Source organism: Opisthocomus hoazin, chromosome 12, assembly GCF_030867145.1.
Source record: "Opisthocomus hoazin isolate bOpiHoa1 chromosome 12, bOpiHoa1.hap1, whole genome shotgun sequence".
Classification (NCBI taxonomy): domain Eukaryota; kingdom Metazoa; phylum Chordata; class Aves; order Opisthocomiformes; family Opisthocomidae; genus Opisthocomus; species Opisthocomus hoazin.
The window spans coordinates 266,518-283,336 of NC_134425.1; the positions used below are offsets into that span (position 1 = coordinate 266,518).

Genomic DNA, 16,819 nt, shown 5'->3' on the forward strand with positions numbered 1-16,819 from the left:
TGCGGGTCTGGGGTGAAGAGCAGTGTTGGCTTGTTCAGGAGCACGGGGAGCAGCCCTGCAGATACCGGAGGTCTTGGCGCATGGGCAGAACACGCCAGAGGGAAGCCCGGCTCAGACAGTGCCAGGAGGGTCAGCCAGGGCTCCTTCCCAGGAGGAGGTAAGGGTGGAGGTGTTAAATCCTGGCTGCAGGGTTTTGTTGTGCAGGGCAGTCGTGGCGGGGTGTGGGAAAACACTCCTGAGCCAGACCTGGGTGCTGGGCAAGCAGCAGGAGCTGCTGAAGAAAGCCCTGCTGCTTTGCCCCCCGACTTTCCTCACCTCTCATCGGACAGTGCAGACCTGGGACTGCCTTGCCTGTGACTGCTCCTGGGAGTGCTGGGGACAAGAAGTTCACTGTGAGCCAGCAGGGTGCCTTTGCTGCCAAGAAGGCCAGTGGTCTCCTGGGGTGCATTAAGGGGAGTGGGGCCAGCAGGTCAAGGGAAGTTCTCCTCCTCTGCTGTGCCTTGGTGAGGCCCCATCTGGAGTACTGTGTCCAGTTCTGGGCTCCCCAGCTCAAGAAAGATGAGCTACTGGAGAGAGTCCAGTGGAGGGCTATGAAGACGGTGAGGGGACTGGAGCACCTCTCCTACGAGGAAAGGCTGAGGGTGATGGCCTTGTTTAGCCTGGAGAAGAGAAGGCTGAGAGGCAATCTTATAAATGCTTATATCTTAAGCGTGGGTGTCAGGAAGACGGGGCCAGACTCTCTTCAGTGGTGGCCAGCAACAGGACGAGGGGCAATGGGCACGAACTGAAGCAGAGGAAGTTCCAGCTGAACAGGAGGAAGAGATTCTTGACTCTGAGGGTGACAGAGCCCTGGAAGAGGTGTTCCAGAGGGGTTGTGGAGTCTGCTTCTCTGGAGAGAACCCACCTGGAACGTGGTCCTGTGCAGCCTGCTGTAGGTGACCCTGCTTTGGCAGGGGGTTGGACTGGGTGATCCCCAGAGGTCCCTTCCAACCCCGCCATGCTGGGATTCTGTGCCGGGAAGGAGTGTGCTGCTGGGCTCCAGCCACGAGCCGCAGTGTCCAGCCCTGGGGCTGCGGCGAGGCTCTGTGAGGTGGTCCTGTTCTCCCTGCTCAAGGTCGAGTGATCTTCAGATGGGTCGTATTCAGCATCCTGAATGACTAGGCAGCACTAACTTTTATCATTACTACAGTCCTAATGCTGAGAAAACTTTATGGTCTTTCATCAGCTGTTTCAGATATCCAAACATACAGTTACTTTTTCGTCGATCAGCAAATTTTATTAGTATTTTCTGATCTGAAAATTGTGACCAAGACTCGGTTCTTGATTTTGGTGATACTCCACCAATTCTGAAACAATTTTCTGTCCAAAGCTTGCTTTGATCTTGGCTGGTTGCAAGGAAAACCTCAGCTCCTGGCTGCTGACTGGGCACAGTGCCCTGAGGCAGTGTGCCAGGGGCTGCCGACGGCTGGTGCTGCCAGGGTTCCCCAGCGCGGGGCTGCCCGCCGCAGGAATTACTCCAGGGCCAGTGCTGGTGAGACCTTAGTTCTGCTTTGAATTTGAAATTTGGGCAGAGTGAGGGGGTGATTCCAAATAGGAAAGAAACCAGATTTTGAAATTACTGTTGTGTACTGGTTGTTATGCACGCCATGTTCCTGCACTGGGTGAAGCAGTTTTCTGTACTGCAGAAATCCTTTTTTATTTTCTTGTGGCTGTGTTGAGTATTAACCTGTATCTCCAGTGGACTGTGAAAAAGTACATTTCTGATAATGTAGGCTTACCAGAATATTCTGGATAAAACTCCAGGTGATGATAATTAATGTATTACTTGATATCAGGTCCTTGCAGTTGACTTTGGTTTTGATTGGACAAGATGGCTGGTGAGTTTTGACCCATGTTACTCAAAAGTTATGGATTCAAGTTTGTGGGTAGGATGTCAGGTGTATTTAATAGAAACAGGTTGGACCCCATGTTGTTTGTCTGCTCTTGTACTAACAGGACTGTTCATGGCAAGGGATTTCCCAGCAAAAAGCTTTTACTATTTACCGATGTCTTAACCAGTTGTGGATGAGTTTGTACTACAGCTGTGTTACAGATACAGGTGTAATAGCAGCATTTTGTTTTGTACTTGGGGGGATGGTTGCGGTTTGCAAGTAGCTGTGCAAGGCTTTCCCAGGACCTGGGAATGTGCACTGAAATGAAGTTCAACTTTTGGCTATCTAAAGTCTTGCATTTTGTTATCTTTTGGAAAGGAAGCACTGTGCTGGTCTCAGTCTTCCCATGAAGAACAAAACGAGCCTTCTCAGCTCCAAGGAACTTGTCAGCATCAGGTACGGCAGCGTTTGGCCGGGAGCTGACGCCTCTCTGCGATGCGCAGTCCTGAGGGGAGTCCAGCACAGCAGAAATAGCTTAAAAAGGGTGAAGTGAAGAAGAGAGGAGGAGAGGAAGAAATGAAGAGTAGGATGAGAAAGAAAGAATGGTGTACAGTTCACAAGATACTATTGTTACTGTCAGCTGTGCTTGTGCTTCTGCTGAGGTTTGCTGAGAGCTGCTGCATAGGTGGTGGATTAATATTACAGTATTTAAATTACAGTTTAATCACCTGATATAGTTTTACCTAATACAGGCTTGGTCCTAAGAACACCCTATTTGCTATTTTTTGCTATCAGGAGGTTTTTGGTGTTGAGACATACGGTTCTGCGTTCCTTTGCAGCAGTGGAAGCTCCAAGGGCTTTCCCTATGTCCTGTGCATTGTCCCTGGAGTAAAGGAACAGAAAAGGAATTTATACCAGAACTGGAGTTCTGGTACACAACCCAGACCCTTCCTGTTCATAAAAGGCCTGTACAGATGTTATAAAAGTTGTCAGGATCAGAGAAGATTGTGAGAGAGGAGCTCCTGCTGTGAAAATGCAATTCATGCTGAGTCTATATATTCAGTTCTCTATTTCACTTGGTGTGAACATGTTACAAATGTTACTACTTATTTTAAAGAAATGGCAAGGAGTAATTGCTAGTTTAAAAAGGAAGTGTTGCAATCCTCTCTTAGTATGAAATGGAAGTTGTTCAGATGGTATTAATTATTTTAATTTTTCACTAAGGATATTACAAATGCACTTGTTGCTAAAATCTGTAGTTTGCACTGTATGATTCATAGGCAAAAAAAAAAGGATAAGAAGTATGTGGCAACAGTCTGATGTGAATACATAACCACAATTTTGATTTTCTCTATTAAACCCCTCCCATTGTTGCAAAACAAGGATTTTGCAGCCTTTTGATTATCTGCTTTGTCTGTGGGTGATTATGTAAAAGAAAAACAGCACCCAAGACAACTTTCCCTCTAACACACCAGAGATTTGGTGGCTGTTTACTGGTTTTTAAACCAGATTTTAAGATAAGATTTTTAAAAAATGGACATTAAGACCTGAACTTTTCAAAACCAGAGGCTTTGGATGTGTGAATCCAAAAGGCTGCTAGGAGAAAATCTTATGCCATAAGCCAGATCGGGGCGGGGAGGGAGGATTTGATGGGGTGGGAGAGAAGGATCCTCAAAAGCACAAGGTATCTGGGGGCAGGAGGAGTCCGCGTGCTTTTTATTTTAGCAACCATGCCGTTTTCCTGATGTCCCTCTGTGGCGGGGCCCGGGGACGCACTGCGGCAGAGGGCAGTGGTGGCCCACACCAGTGTCCCAGTGTTGCAGCTCTACAGCTGCTGCCAGAATTCACGTCTGGGAGCTCCTGGGCTGCTGGCGAGGGGTTTGTCTTCACAAACATACGATAAATCTCTCTTGTTTTGAATAGGAGTGAGGAGTGCGCCTTTGACATGCGGTGGATGTTCCCAAGACGGTCAGGGATTCATGCAACTGTGGGCTTTGTTCCAGGCCATTCTTAATGACCCAAACGATTCTGGAAAAAATTTATATTAGCAAATAACCGGATGTAATGGCTACGGATCTTGTGGTTGCAATTCACCTTCTCCGTTTCGGGGTAAAATCTCCGAAGATGAGTGTGTTAGGTTAAGGTTTCTGAACTCTTTCTGTCTGCAGACCTGTAGCACTTTATTATTAAATAATACAGTGTGTTGCAACATCTCTCCTTGCAGATGTAACCAGGAAATGTGGTGAGCTGCAATAACAAGGTGAGGGGGGTTGCAGTTTTTAGTTCACATTTCACTTGTGCTGGGAGTGGTCAGCAGTGCCCCCAAAAATTCAGCAACTGATTTCTGAAATTGCTGCTGCTGTGCTTGTTTCCTTGTCTTACTGACCCAATTTTTTTACCTGAACACTGACAAAACAACAGAGACTTTGGTGAGCTTTATGAGGAGGAGTTTTCTTGTGTATCATCAACAGGTTAAACATCTGGGGAAATGTCCTCTGTTACGACGAGGAGGAAAAGTAGCCGCAGATGAACCCAGGTGGTCGCAGTTCAGGCTGCCCCAAAACGGGAGAGCAGCGAGAAAGAATAAATAGGGCTTCACAGTGCCGAATATTGGTTATATCTGGGGGTAAATCTATAAATTCCTGGCTTTCACTCCGTGATTCAGGATCCCCACAGCGCTAATTCATCTGCTGGAGGAGCCTCTGTGTAAAGCCAAGGCAGCGTCATGCTGTAGGGTCAAGAGACTGGAGCGCCTTCGTCTCACCCCTGGATACAGCAGGGCTTTTTTGGCCACCGCTACCCCACTGCGTCATCCTCCAGTAGAGGCAAAGCCCAGGCAGGAGGGGAAACGTAGCAGACAGCAAAGCCGAGGATGCGGTTCCCTGAAACATGAGCATGGCCTTGCCGCTGCCTGCCCAGTGCCCACCAGGAGCAGCTCAGGGGCTGCTGGTCTCCTCACTTACGCTCTCGCTGTACGTGGCTGCAGCCAAGTTTCTGCACGTTTCCTATTGCCACCGGGTTTTCTTCATCCTGGCTATTCCCCTTGTACTCCCTCCATTCCAGAGCAGGAGTCAAACCCAGGTTGTAACAGGAGTTGGCACTGCAGCTTTGAAACTCTCGCCCCGTTTTTCCCTCTGCCCCTGCTCAGATTCGATGCCGTTATTACTGAGCTGCTATTTGAATAGGAAATAAAGGGGAATTTAGTTGAAGTTGAAAATCAAGACATGCTGTCTGTGTGTTCAATTAGGAGGGCATAGTGAAATCTGTTTTTTCCTATTCATTGGCTAATACATTAAAAGCCTTCTCTCCTAATATGTACTTACATACACAGACTGCTTTATGTGGCTTTTACCACATATGAAATGGAGACGTTATAATCAAGGCAGTAATAACGCTGAGTGATTAAAGGTAACTTCTGATTGTTTTGGCTTCGGTCAAATGTATGACCCGAAACTGCTGACTCGAGACAAAACGAGGTGCATAAGAAGCCTGGTTCCGGGCTGTGCTCATCCCTAAGCACAACTGTGCACCATGTATGACTTGAAGCCGTAGGGGTGTATATTAAAAAAATAAATTCAAAAATTGTAAAGCAGCAGGGTTGATGCAGAAGTCTGAGAGCCCAAATTATCCTACAGGGATTAATTTCCCCTAGGAACATTTGTGGAGATTACAAAATACTGAATTTCGCCGAGATCTGGAAATCATTTGTACATCAGTACGTGAGATTTAAAATGATTTAATTCAGCTTTCTGGTAACTGGAGTGAGTGGCACCTTCCGAGGCCCGTGAGTCAGGGCTGCGGAGCTGTGTGGTTTCGAGGTGGCAGCCTGTGCAGGGACACGGTGGTTCACCTCTGTTGGCCCTCGTTATTTGGCAAAATTAGGAGCCTGGGGGCTGCAGCATCTTTCAGCTGATGAAATAAGCCTTCTGCAAGTACAGTGAACTCATTGATCCAGAGTGAATCAGAGGAGCAAGTAGGAAAAAAGTAAAAAGGATACACTGATTTTTAAAGTAAAGCAGTGTGGAGCCTCCTGCCAGCCCAGTTTTGTGTGGTCTTTGAACAGCCCATGCTGGTGGCAGCGTCTGAGCCTTCCTGGGAGCGAGCTGCCCAAATTGCACTGAATCCCTCCTAGCAGGTTAGAAGTGTCAGGTCCAAATGACGGACCGTATGTTGTTGGTTCGCATACATCGTCTGTACTGAAGTAAATACAAACTCTCTGTAAATACAGCTGGGAGAATGTGGCCAGCAAGGAAGAGCAGCCAGAAAGGGTGTCGTGGCTGTACTGGGCTGTGGGACTGGGACCAACTGGTGAGGACTGGCTCCCAGCTGTGACTCAGGCTAAAAGACGCAGACCAGAAACAGTGCTGAAGGTACACCCCAAGCGATAAGAATCTGCTACTTCTCGAAAAATTCTCAGGAAAATTGTTGAAGAGATTAAGGCAGCAGATACGTCTTGGGGACTGAGTTCGGAGGGGTTGTTTTCTTTGCTCAGAGGAGTTGCTCTATCAGCTGCCAATATTTGCTTCTTACGCACTGTTGAACACGTTTGATAAATGTCATTCTGGTTTTTGAGCGCTGCTGGGTTTAAACAAGCCTCTTGGCAGCTGAACATCATGTAAGCGTCCTTCTTGTAAACACTAACTAAAACTGGTTAAAAAAAAAAAAAAAAAAGGAAGGACTTTTTTTCCCCCAAGAACTTTCAAGAGAGGACTAGACAGCGGATTTGAAAATTATAGCTGCTGTGCTTGGATATGCCAAAGCCAGGAGATGGATGCTCCCCTGCCTCCATGCTGGGCTGTCGCTGGTGCCCCCTCCACAGGGGACGCCCCAGGCTGGGGCTGGGTGCCCCCAGATGTGCCAACCCCGCAGCCTGCCGGGTGGGGATCCCAGGGGACTCCCATGGGTGGCCATGCCTGGAGCTGCTCGCTCCAGATGCTCGGCACTGCAGCATCCCACTGCGGGCTGGCGGCTGCTGCACCACAGGTGCTCAAACACCCTCACGTTCTCACTCGTGATGGTGGTTTATATTTTCCTGTTAGTTTACTTAAAATAAAGAAGGAACTTTTAGCTTGTCTTTTGCTTAATCATTTCCTTTCACAGTGAGTAAAACCGTGTTTCAACAGTGCACAGAGAATTGCAAACGCAGGCAACGGAGCTCGATGTGAAAACTGGGGCTTTTTGGGGGCAGCAGTGGAAGAGGTGAGCCTTGCCTAGGTGCTTCACTCACTTTTTCTTGTCCTTATTCTCTGTAACTCTCACTGTCGTGCTGGAGCAGCAGGGCCGAGCCGTGGGTGCGTGTGGGGAACGTCAGCGCCGGGAGAGCTTTGGGAACAAACTGCAGAGGGTGATAAATCTCCCGTTTCCCAGCAAATGCTCAGCTCTGGAAAAAAGGGGACTCCCACGGGGTGTGCCCCGGGCTGGAGCCCAGCTCAGCCCCGCTGCCAGTCCCAGGGACCCTGCTCTGCCGTGGGAACCCGCGGGGCTGTCTCAGTCCTGGAGCAGCAGGACCCGCTGTGGGATTTTCCCGTGGGGAGCGGGAAGCGGCTGACCTGGGAGCCGGGAGAGAGGAGACAGCTGGCTTTAGTCCCTCGCAGAAAAATCCCGTTCTGGAATTCTCCCTCCCTCACCGCTGGAGCTCCTCGCCGAGGCGGCTCTTGGGAAGCCACCGGGCTGCCAGCTCAGCCCGAGAGCTGGCTGCTGGGGAAAGCAAAGAAAACTCCTTTATATGATCACCTGGCTGCCCTCCTCCTCCTCTCCCCCGCTCCAGGCATTGCATTGCAGCCTTTGGGAGTATCGTCTTAATTTGCTGAGCCCCAGTGACTAGCTTCAAACCACTGAGATCCCAAGCGACGTCCCTCTGCTCCTTGCTCCTGCCTCCTTTTCGTGGTGGTTTTTTTTTCCTCTCCCCCCCCCCCCTTTTTTTTTTCCCCTCCTCTTCTTTCCGTTATTACTACAGGCCCGTTGCCAGACAGGATGATCCAGGGTTGTCCTCTGCCTGGAGAGCATAAATACCACTGGGGAGCTCTGTGAGACTGCAGTTGGTACGAGCTGCTGAGCTGAGACCTTGCATTCCTCGCACCTCCTCAGGCTTGTTTCATCCTTTTTCCCCTCCTCCTAGTTTAAATATTTCAGATATATAATTTATTTTCCACAAGCAGGCTTGGAGGAGCTACAATTTCCTGGGGACTTGGAAGTACTCGGTAAGGTAAGTGTAAGCTTTGGTCCCTGCTTCTGAAATGTGGTTTGGGGTGTGTGTGTGTGTGTGTGTGTGTGTGTGTTCAAGAAATGTCTCTATTAAGAAGGCACAATTTTAGTAACTTCTCCAAAAAGTTGGCTGCATGGTGCAAAATAGTACAATACTGTCTGAGCTTCCCTTATGTATGCTGTGCAGAGGTTAATGCAAGATTAATAAACATTAATCTTGAATGAATGGGAGGAGTTTGCAAGTACAGGAGTGGCTTTCTACACAAGCAGAAAAAATCCAAGGGCTGTTGTAGCAGTCTCTAATAGCTGTCTGCCCATGGGCACATCTCGTCTGCTCCAGGAAGCCTGTATTTATGCAACTCTGCTCTAAAGTCCCATCTAAAAGGAATTTCAGTGTCACCACATTTTGTGTCTGGGTTTTCCATGTGGTTTGCGTAGAAGCTCACCCGCTTCAGTTCTGTGGGAGTGGATTGTAATGGAGGATCCAGATGTTTTGGCCCGTGGCCTTGAAGATGCTGAATGCATAGTGTTCTGTGCAGATGATGTCCTGTGACAAGGAACCTGTCATCCCACCTTTCTTTTGAAGCCAACACAGTTCAAAGCTGGAAATTTGTGCATCGTATTTAAATAGATGACCTGGCATTCAATGCATTAAGCATACTGTGGCTCTACCACTGGACTTCTTTGCACAGGTTAGAAGCTGATCCCAGGTTAAGTCCCCTCAGCTTTGCTGGTTTAGATGCTTTGCTGGCAGCCCGAGCTAACTCTTGCATTCTCCTGCCTTGTCAGCTTGTTCCATGTATAACTCCACAGGTCCCGGGATGTTTTGGCTGCAAATGTCATCCATAACCAAGGAGTAGAGACCCCCTCGTATACTTTACCAGTGAGGCAGTTAAAGATCAATAGCTGTAAGGAATAAGGTGAAGCGAGGACATAACAAAGTACAGCAGTCAGCCTGCATGTGGCCTTAGCAGGCAGCACTGCATGCCAGGCTTCAAATGCTACCAGCTCTTCTGCTTTCTGTGAAATTCAGACACCATCCATTAGCTGGGGAAATAGCTTTCTAAAATTAATCTTTTCCAAAGTCCAGCACTGCTTTTCGATTTCCTCAGCCCCCCCAGAAGGCGGCCTCCCCTTTGTCCCCAGTTTGGACGGGCTTTACAGTGCATGAAGGAGTTGGTTTCTGCTGACTCACCTGTTTCTGATCACTCCCAGATGTTTACCTGGCACCAGTATCAAGGGCCTGTTGTGTTTAAAGGGAAGCTGTGCTAATGCTCCTCTTGAACCCTTGAAAACAACAGCAGAGACTTCCTCAGCTGACTGTCAGCTGATAATTTTCTCCTAATAATGTCAAGTCCCAACTCAAAGGCAATATGATTTCAATCTTCCCTGATGAGGAGCTCCTGATGCAGCCTAGAGGCATTGCCCCAGCTCTGCAGGGCACTTGGGCTGGCTGAGCTTTAACATATGTCCGAGTGTTTCGTTGCACCTAGGCATGAGGATATTGAAAAAGGCAAATGGATGGACATCCAAAATCGATGACAGCTTGCTGAAATGTGAGCATCTTTCTGCTGCTTTCAATTAACCTGGCCGGGGAGCTCGCTGCCCTTCTCTGATCACTTCATCCTTCCTTTGAATGCTGAACGCTCCCCAACTTGAGCCAAAGCAGAGGAAGAGACCTGCACACCCCAAGTGAAAAAGAAGACAGTGCCAAAGTGACCTAATTTTAGAGAGGTGCTAGTATCCTCTCGCTCACAAATGGGATACAGCCAAGAACATCCCGAGGAATAAGGCACCATCTGTTGCAAGGTTTTGGCTGGGGCATGAAATCAGACGCGTCAGCTGCATGGTATAGCTGTGAATGGGGCAGCTCCTCTGGGCTTTCCAATGTTACAGCTGATTTCTTCAAGCTGTCCTTTCTGCAGGTTCAGTGTTTGCCTTAAATGGGTGGTGGATACGGGCTCCTATTTAGCAAAGGGCACCCAGCCAAACGGAGCGGCACAACTGCAGCGCGTATTCGCTGTCGGTTCCTGCCTGCTCTACCTACAGGGCAGACTGTAGTTAAAATTGCTTGTGCTAAATGGCCACATTGTAAACGGCTGTGGCAGAGCATCTATTTTTAAACTCTTAGGGAAGTGCCTCAGAGTAGGAATTGTTCCCTGGATTTGGGTCAGACAGTCTACAAAAGCAACAGCTCGTTTTGCCTCCCCTACCCCTGTGTAGCCGGGTTAGTTGGGCTCCTGCTTGGGGAGGAAGCAAATGTCAACAAACAGGGCTGAGAAGAGAATGAGGTTAAAGTAGTATTTGTCCCGACGCCACGAAACGTCCTGTCTTTCAGGTGTGCCTGGAGCTGGGGACAAGGTGTGTGTGTTCGACTTGCTCTGCAGAGCTGGAAATAATGAAAAACCATTACCTAAACTAATCAAATTGCATTCCTCTGTTGTTCCGGTGAGGCAGAGGCTTAGTGCTCTGCCTGGAGAGAGACTGAGGGCAGCTGATTTTCATGTGCCTTAATACAGCACAAGCAAGAAGCCTCAAACAAGGACTTTATTTTGTGCAGACAGCCACCAAATTTTCAGGGGTTCTCAATGGCCTCAGACTTTTTTTGGGGTCCCCACCTCTGCAAAGCATCTCCGTGCTTGCCACTGTCCTCTGCAGATGCTGTTGTGCTGGGTCTGGGCAACAGAGCTTTGGGACTTTGTGCTCAAGCATAGCTTTTCCAGCTGGGAGCTGGAAGGCGCTTCCCTGCCTTGGATGGTTTCCACCTCATCCGGTCTCAGTGTGTCCAAATCTTGTGTCACTGGGCTGAAACTTCTCAAATAATTCCTGCTAATCTGGGGTTTATGTCCTGGCACTGCGTAGGAATGCTTTCAGTGCGTCTTGTAACAGTGCTGTCAAAACCAGATCCTCACCTGGTGTTGAAGATGGGGATGGGGAAGCTTTCTTCCAAAATTTAGCCCTAAGGAGAGAGATGCTGTGTTTGCACTGTCTGTACGGATGCTTATTGCCACGAGGGATTAATTCTGCTCTGGTGGCTCTTAGATCCAACCTAAAGAGCACTAGGTGCTGCAGAGCCATGCAGCAGCAAGTATTTCCTTCCCTGAATAGCTCATGATCTAAATAAAACCAGCCAAGATGCACAAAGCTCATTAGATAGAGAAGTCAGGGCGCGGAGGAGAGGAAGGGAGGAAAAGTTTGTAAAAGGCAGGTAGAGTGGGAGCACCATGGAATAAGGGAGGGGACAAGGGTAAAATGAAGCAGTTCAAACCCAGCAATGGCCAAATGGAGACCATGTCTCTGAGCCCTTGGTGTTGACAGCTACTGAGCATGCATGGGAACACCTAATCTTCTGGCTGGGGGAGGATGGGTGCTCCGGCTCTTCTCCTGATCTGCCATAATTCATATCGCTGGCCGTGCTCCTGCCTTCTGTAAAGCGATGCGTAAGCGAGAACACCCTGCTGCGTCATTTGCCAGCGGGGATTTTGGTTGTTCGACGTTGCGGTGACATTTCGCATAAATAGCCGCTTTCACAGTCTGGCAGCTGCTCTGCTGGAGTCTGTTGGCAGAGTGGGGCCTCCGAAATAGCTCTTGCTGATGTCTGACCTCTGTGATCTGGCTCGCTGGGAATTTTACTTTCCTTTTTATTCATACTCATTCTCCACTTTGACAGCACTCTTTGGGAAAATAGTTTCAAATGTCTCCCCTTCCTGCCTGTGAAGGGATGGAGCTGGAATTATTCAGAGCTGCTGGGCATTGCTGGGTGACACCCGGACCCGTGGCATCTTTGGTGGAGAAGGCATCTGCCACCGTGCCTGGGTAGTGTTCACTCCCAACGCAATGTCGGTGCAGGAGTGTAATAAATTGGGTTCCCATTCCTTATGGTGGTGTTCAGGTCTTCCTGTCATTGGGGTGAATGAGCATCGCTTAGACTGTAGGCATTGCTCTTTTTCAAGCAAAAGTCTGGGTTGTGTGGCTTCCTCAGTGGGGGCTGTGTATACTGAGAGTTTCTCTGGCACTGCTCTGACTGCCCGTTTCTCCCCAGAATCTACACCCCTGCAGAGCCACAGTAGTCCCTGCAAGAAAACCTGCAATCATCTTCATCTCCAATTCTGCTGGCACTAGAGGAGGAAGAATGAATCCTGCCCTGGCTTGGATCCTGCCTCTTGGATGTGTACTGCTCCTGACACGGGCAGCTGAGTGCTTTATCTTGCCCAACTCAAGCCACCTGGAGAGCATTCTGAGTAAATATCAGGATGGGGAAACTCACTCCAGATCCAAGAGAGCCATTTTATTCTCAGACAGACAAGAAATATTGATGCTGCACAATAAATTGAGAGGTCAAGTGTACCCAGTGGCCTCTAACATGGAATACATGGTGAGTCTAGCTCCTGATACCTAACTTTATTATTACTGTGTTTTTCTTCTTACTTTATTTTAATTTTCCTTATTGTGCAAGAGGTGCAGCAAATTTCCTCTAAATTAAGTTTTTCTGAAGAGGTTTCCTGGAGCAGTTTCATTCCAGAGTGAACAATGCTTCAGATCATTGGACTGTTTTGGTTGGAAAGGGCCACTAATGGGTCATCGAGTCCATCCGCTGCATAGTTTCAGGACTGGTTCCATTATTCATAAACCAGCGTCTGGCCCAGCCCTGGATGCATCTCCAGTGATGGCAATTCCACAGCCTGCCTCAGCAGGTTCTTCCATTACCTTAATGTCATAAAAGCATCAAATTTTCCCTAGTGTTTAACCCACGTTCTCCCTGTGAAAGTTTTCAGACTGTTGTGACTGGTGTTTCAGGACACCACAGTCTGCTCAGAGAAACCTCTGATGGTCCATGGGTTGCCATCACCCACCACCCAACGCTGCAGGTAGCATCTGCCCTTCTGTGATACACCGATCACCAGAGATTGCCAATGTGAGCCAAGAATCCATGATGCTGCTGGGAATCTCCTCAGGACTTTGGAGAAACAGGGCTTGAGCAATGTGGCTCCATCTGCAAAGAATTTCAATCGCTGGAAATAGCTGGAAAGACTTTAGGAGTTTGTGGGTGGATGGGTCAATGCTGTTGGCTTTTTGTAGTTCAAGAAACCAAAATAAAAGTTTGGTCAATGTATTCTCCCACTTCAGAGGGAGAATTTAAAAGTATGCGTATGAAATATGCCTGTAACATTAACAATTCGGATGAATAGTTTTTCTTTACCTGATGCCAGAGGCCCTACTTTGAGCTATTTTTGACATGCCATCAAAATATTGTGGGGCCAGAAAATGATGTAGGCAAATAATATTTCTCTTTTTTTTGGTGCGTTTTTCCAGTGTGCAAATATAGTTATAACTGAAACTAGCCTGACTTCAGCCGTGCGCTCCTGCTGACAGATTAAATGATTAGTGATTTAAGACCGTGTTTAAAAGGGTAAAAGAAATAGTACACTAAATGTAATATAAAATTTTTTGCCTGCTGTGCTGAAATGAGTGCTGCAAATGGAAAATCCTATCTTTTGTGGCTGTAGGGAAAAAGAAAAGAGAAGCGAGAGCAGAGGACAGTAAGGAAGGACAACTGTCCATCAGTTGGTCCCCATGAGCATTCACACCTCTAGTCTTTCATCCCACTTTAGTCAGAAATCGCGTGCCTTTCTAAGAACTCTTGCTTTGTATCTCTCTTTCTCAGTGGGCTCTCATGTTATCCTGCAGTCAAGCGACTGCCAAAGAAGAGGTTACTTGATTGATTTCCAGAAAGTAAACACAAAGCATGAGAAAGCCAAACGTGTTTTGGTTGGCTTTGAGGATCTGAGAGGGCTGCCGTTGCAGACTGTCCTCTGGCCGAAGGCTGTTTACGCTTGCAGCGTGGTTACACTTCTATGTTTGCATTTGCTCACTGTGCTTTTCTAGTGGTTTTTATGGGCGATTGAGGGTAAATGAAAGGGCCTTATATGCTGTGAAGAAAGAAGCTGAGTATAAGATGGTGCTACTTGGAAAGGCTATAATCAGTCTTTCATGCATTTGTGTTTACCCAATATTACTTGGAAATGCTGTGTATATTCTGAATGCGAATTTCACTTTAATCCTTTGTTCTGCGTAGGACACTTCTCATTTGAACTCATTTAAGAGGATCGTGTGTCTTTACTACTGTAGATAAACTTTCTCTTTTCCTTTGGTGCCAGTGTGGAGTGTCACAGGTGACATGTGGTGCTAATTTGTGGCGAAGTAGGTAGAACTTGTTCTTGCCCATCAACCTCCCAGCGCTGCCTTGTGAAAAACCATTCTCCCAGTTCCGTATCTGATGTATTTAAGTGATCTAAAGTGGCAAGGGGAGCTAATGTATTACAAGAAAGGGACATAGTTATCTACTACAGGATGCACTTTAGTTGATGGAAGCTGTTAATGAAAAAGCAATCATGCAGTGAGTCCCATGAATTATCTGAAGATCAAAAGAATTCAATACATATGGGATAAAGGTAAAGTGGAGTAAAGAAATGAGGAAAGAAACGGTTTCACTGCTGCGTTTCTGTAAGTAATTGAAAACTAGCACAGGTATTCAGTGTTAATGGAAAATGAGCAAGCAGTGTACATCTTCCTGATGAAGTTGGTCAAATACAGAATTACTTTAACTCCTCTAACAGCTCTATGACCAACACTTCCACTGTGTGTTTGGACTTTATAACAGCAGTCACGGCAGTGGATGGGTGCCAAGACCAAAGCAAACTCCTCGCTAATGAACCCAGAGTAAAAAGGACATAATAGTTCCTAAGATGCCTCGACCTTTTAAAATGGCTTAGTCAGATGGCTTTCAACAGTGATGAAAGGCAGAAACCCTTCCCCTTGTGGAGGCCTCAATGACAGCTGGATAAAACAAAATTGTTCTCAGTACAGATTGCTGGAAGGAAAATAGTTTATTTTCATGTATATGGTATGCATCCTTCCTCTAAAGTGTAGGGTGGTGACTTTCCTTGTCAGGAGGTGATAGTATTTCTGTGTGGGTTAGCAAAGCATATCCAAGCTTCTGCCAGTACATGCCAGTCCTGGACTCTCACGCCACTTTAAAAAGTAAATTGCCAGTATTGCAAGAAGTCTAAACTAGGGAGAAAAATGGTCGAGTAACTTGACTGCTACAGTTCAGGTATCTGGGGTTAGGTTCACAAACTAGTTAGGCTAAGTAGACTGCTTGTGGGATGTATTCTTACTAAATCTGAACCTACAAATTGTAGTGTAGCGTGTGTATGCCATGCATGTATTTTACATGTACAGTAAATGTACTGTACTTTGAGAGGCCATTACAAATTTGTAGGAGTAAAAAAAGAGCGTCCATGTGCTAAATCACTTGGAATCACACATATCTGAAGGCTTCTCAATCCCTGCTTCAGAAGGAAAGGGAGCATAGGTGTACGTTGCCCCTCTGGCTTCAGTGGTCTTCCTAGACACTGCTTTGAATATTGGCGTAAAGAATTCTTGCAAGAGTAGCTGGGAAAGTCTGAAATCTCTGGGTTTTTTTGATATGTTTATTGCTCTGAAATAATTCCAGCCTCCTGACCGCATTCACGTCTGAGAAGCAAGAGGCAAATAACTGCTCTAATTTAAATGGGATGGATTTGTAATCTGACGTCTGCAGAAATCAACTTCTCTACTCGCCAAGCACAAAGCCATGCAAAGACATAGCTCATTCCGAATTGCCTGTTGAGTATCTTTTGACCAAGTTCATTTATTTTATCTGTAGGCATCAAAGCAAGATGTGACACATATGTTCACATCAATTTCCATTTAATGGCCTATTGCTCATAACATCTCTGCATTAAATTAGGAGATTTGGAACGGCTCTGCCTCTGAGGCTGCAGGAAATAATGCTCTGCTAGAAAGTCTGAGGTACTAGCAGCACATAACATCTTGGGAGAGTTTCTGTGGCTTATGTGTTGGATGGGAAGGCAGATTGTGGCTGGTCATTGTCTAGTGTAGAAAGTGGGACACCACAAAAAGCTCTGTGTCTAGGCGCAGTTGCAATAGTCTGCTTGAACAGAGGTTTGGAAATGTGTGTGTGGTGGGTCAGATCCCATACACCTTCAAGGAATTGGAGGGCTGAGACTGAAAATGGTTTTATTCCCTCTGTCAGAGCTGTGTCTGCACAGGGTTTTGTAGACTGACATGAATTTACTTGGCCACTGGTCAATTCAAAGCCAAGCTGGTGAGCTCAGTTGTTGGAATTTGGGCTGCTGAGTACGCTTAGTGATAAGCTGTTCTCGGAGGTCTGGGCTGTTAGCTCTGTTAGATGAGCTCATGTTTGCCTAACGAAGATAGTGTGGACATACCAAGTTCCAGGAGACACTGCGTTTTCCCGTCGCCTTAGCCAGCAACATGCGGTCCCTCCCCATCCCGGTTATAACTGCCCAAGACTGTGTTCAGATACTTACTTGGAATGAGCACTCAATGTATTCTAAATGTGTTTGAGAGCCTAAATGCCCTCCAGTCCTCCAAACAGGCTCTGATGGGTCCTTTGATCTGTTTGAGCTCAGGATTTTATTTTCTTCTGGAGAGGACAGGACTTGGAGAAACCAGCTGTTTGTGACGGTAAATGTCCAAAGAGGACATAATCTTGCACTGGCACATGGATGGGATGGAGACACATCACAAGACCTCTGTCCTCTTTGGTTTTATTTGTAGGAATGTGCAGTAATATTTTAATCCCAACGAATTATCCTCGAAGGACTGCTCTGAATGGACCAGCTGTCAGTAATTACACAATGACTTCAGGGCAGTGC

General features: G+C 47.1%; 1 protein-coding gene across 2 annotated transcripts in view; it reads left to right on the plus strand.

Annotated features, from left to right (window-relative positions):
* Positions 1 to 7,921: 7,921 nt before the first annotated feature.
* The window catches only part of CRISPLD2 (cysteine rich secretory protein LCCL domain containing 2), a 32,346-nt gene continuing 23,448 nt past the window's right edge, over positions 7,922 to 16,819 (plus strand). Inside the window, exons 1-2 of one of the 2 annotated variants that reach the window (XM_075433924.1) lie at positions 7,922 to 8,076; positions 12,118 to 12,450. In XM_075433924.1, the coding sequence (XP_075290039.1) occupies positions 12,208 to 12,450 (243 nt within the window). In that variant the 5' untranslated portion in view covers positions 7,922 to 8,076; positions 12,118 to 12,207. Of the gene's footprint in view, positions 8,077 to 8,695; positions 8,768 to 12,117; positions 12,451 to 16,819 lie in introns of those variants that run through there. The other variant, XM_075433925.1, reaches the window with a different exon arrangement.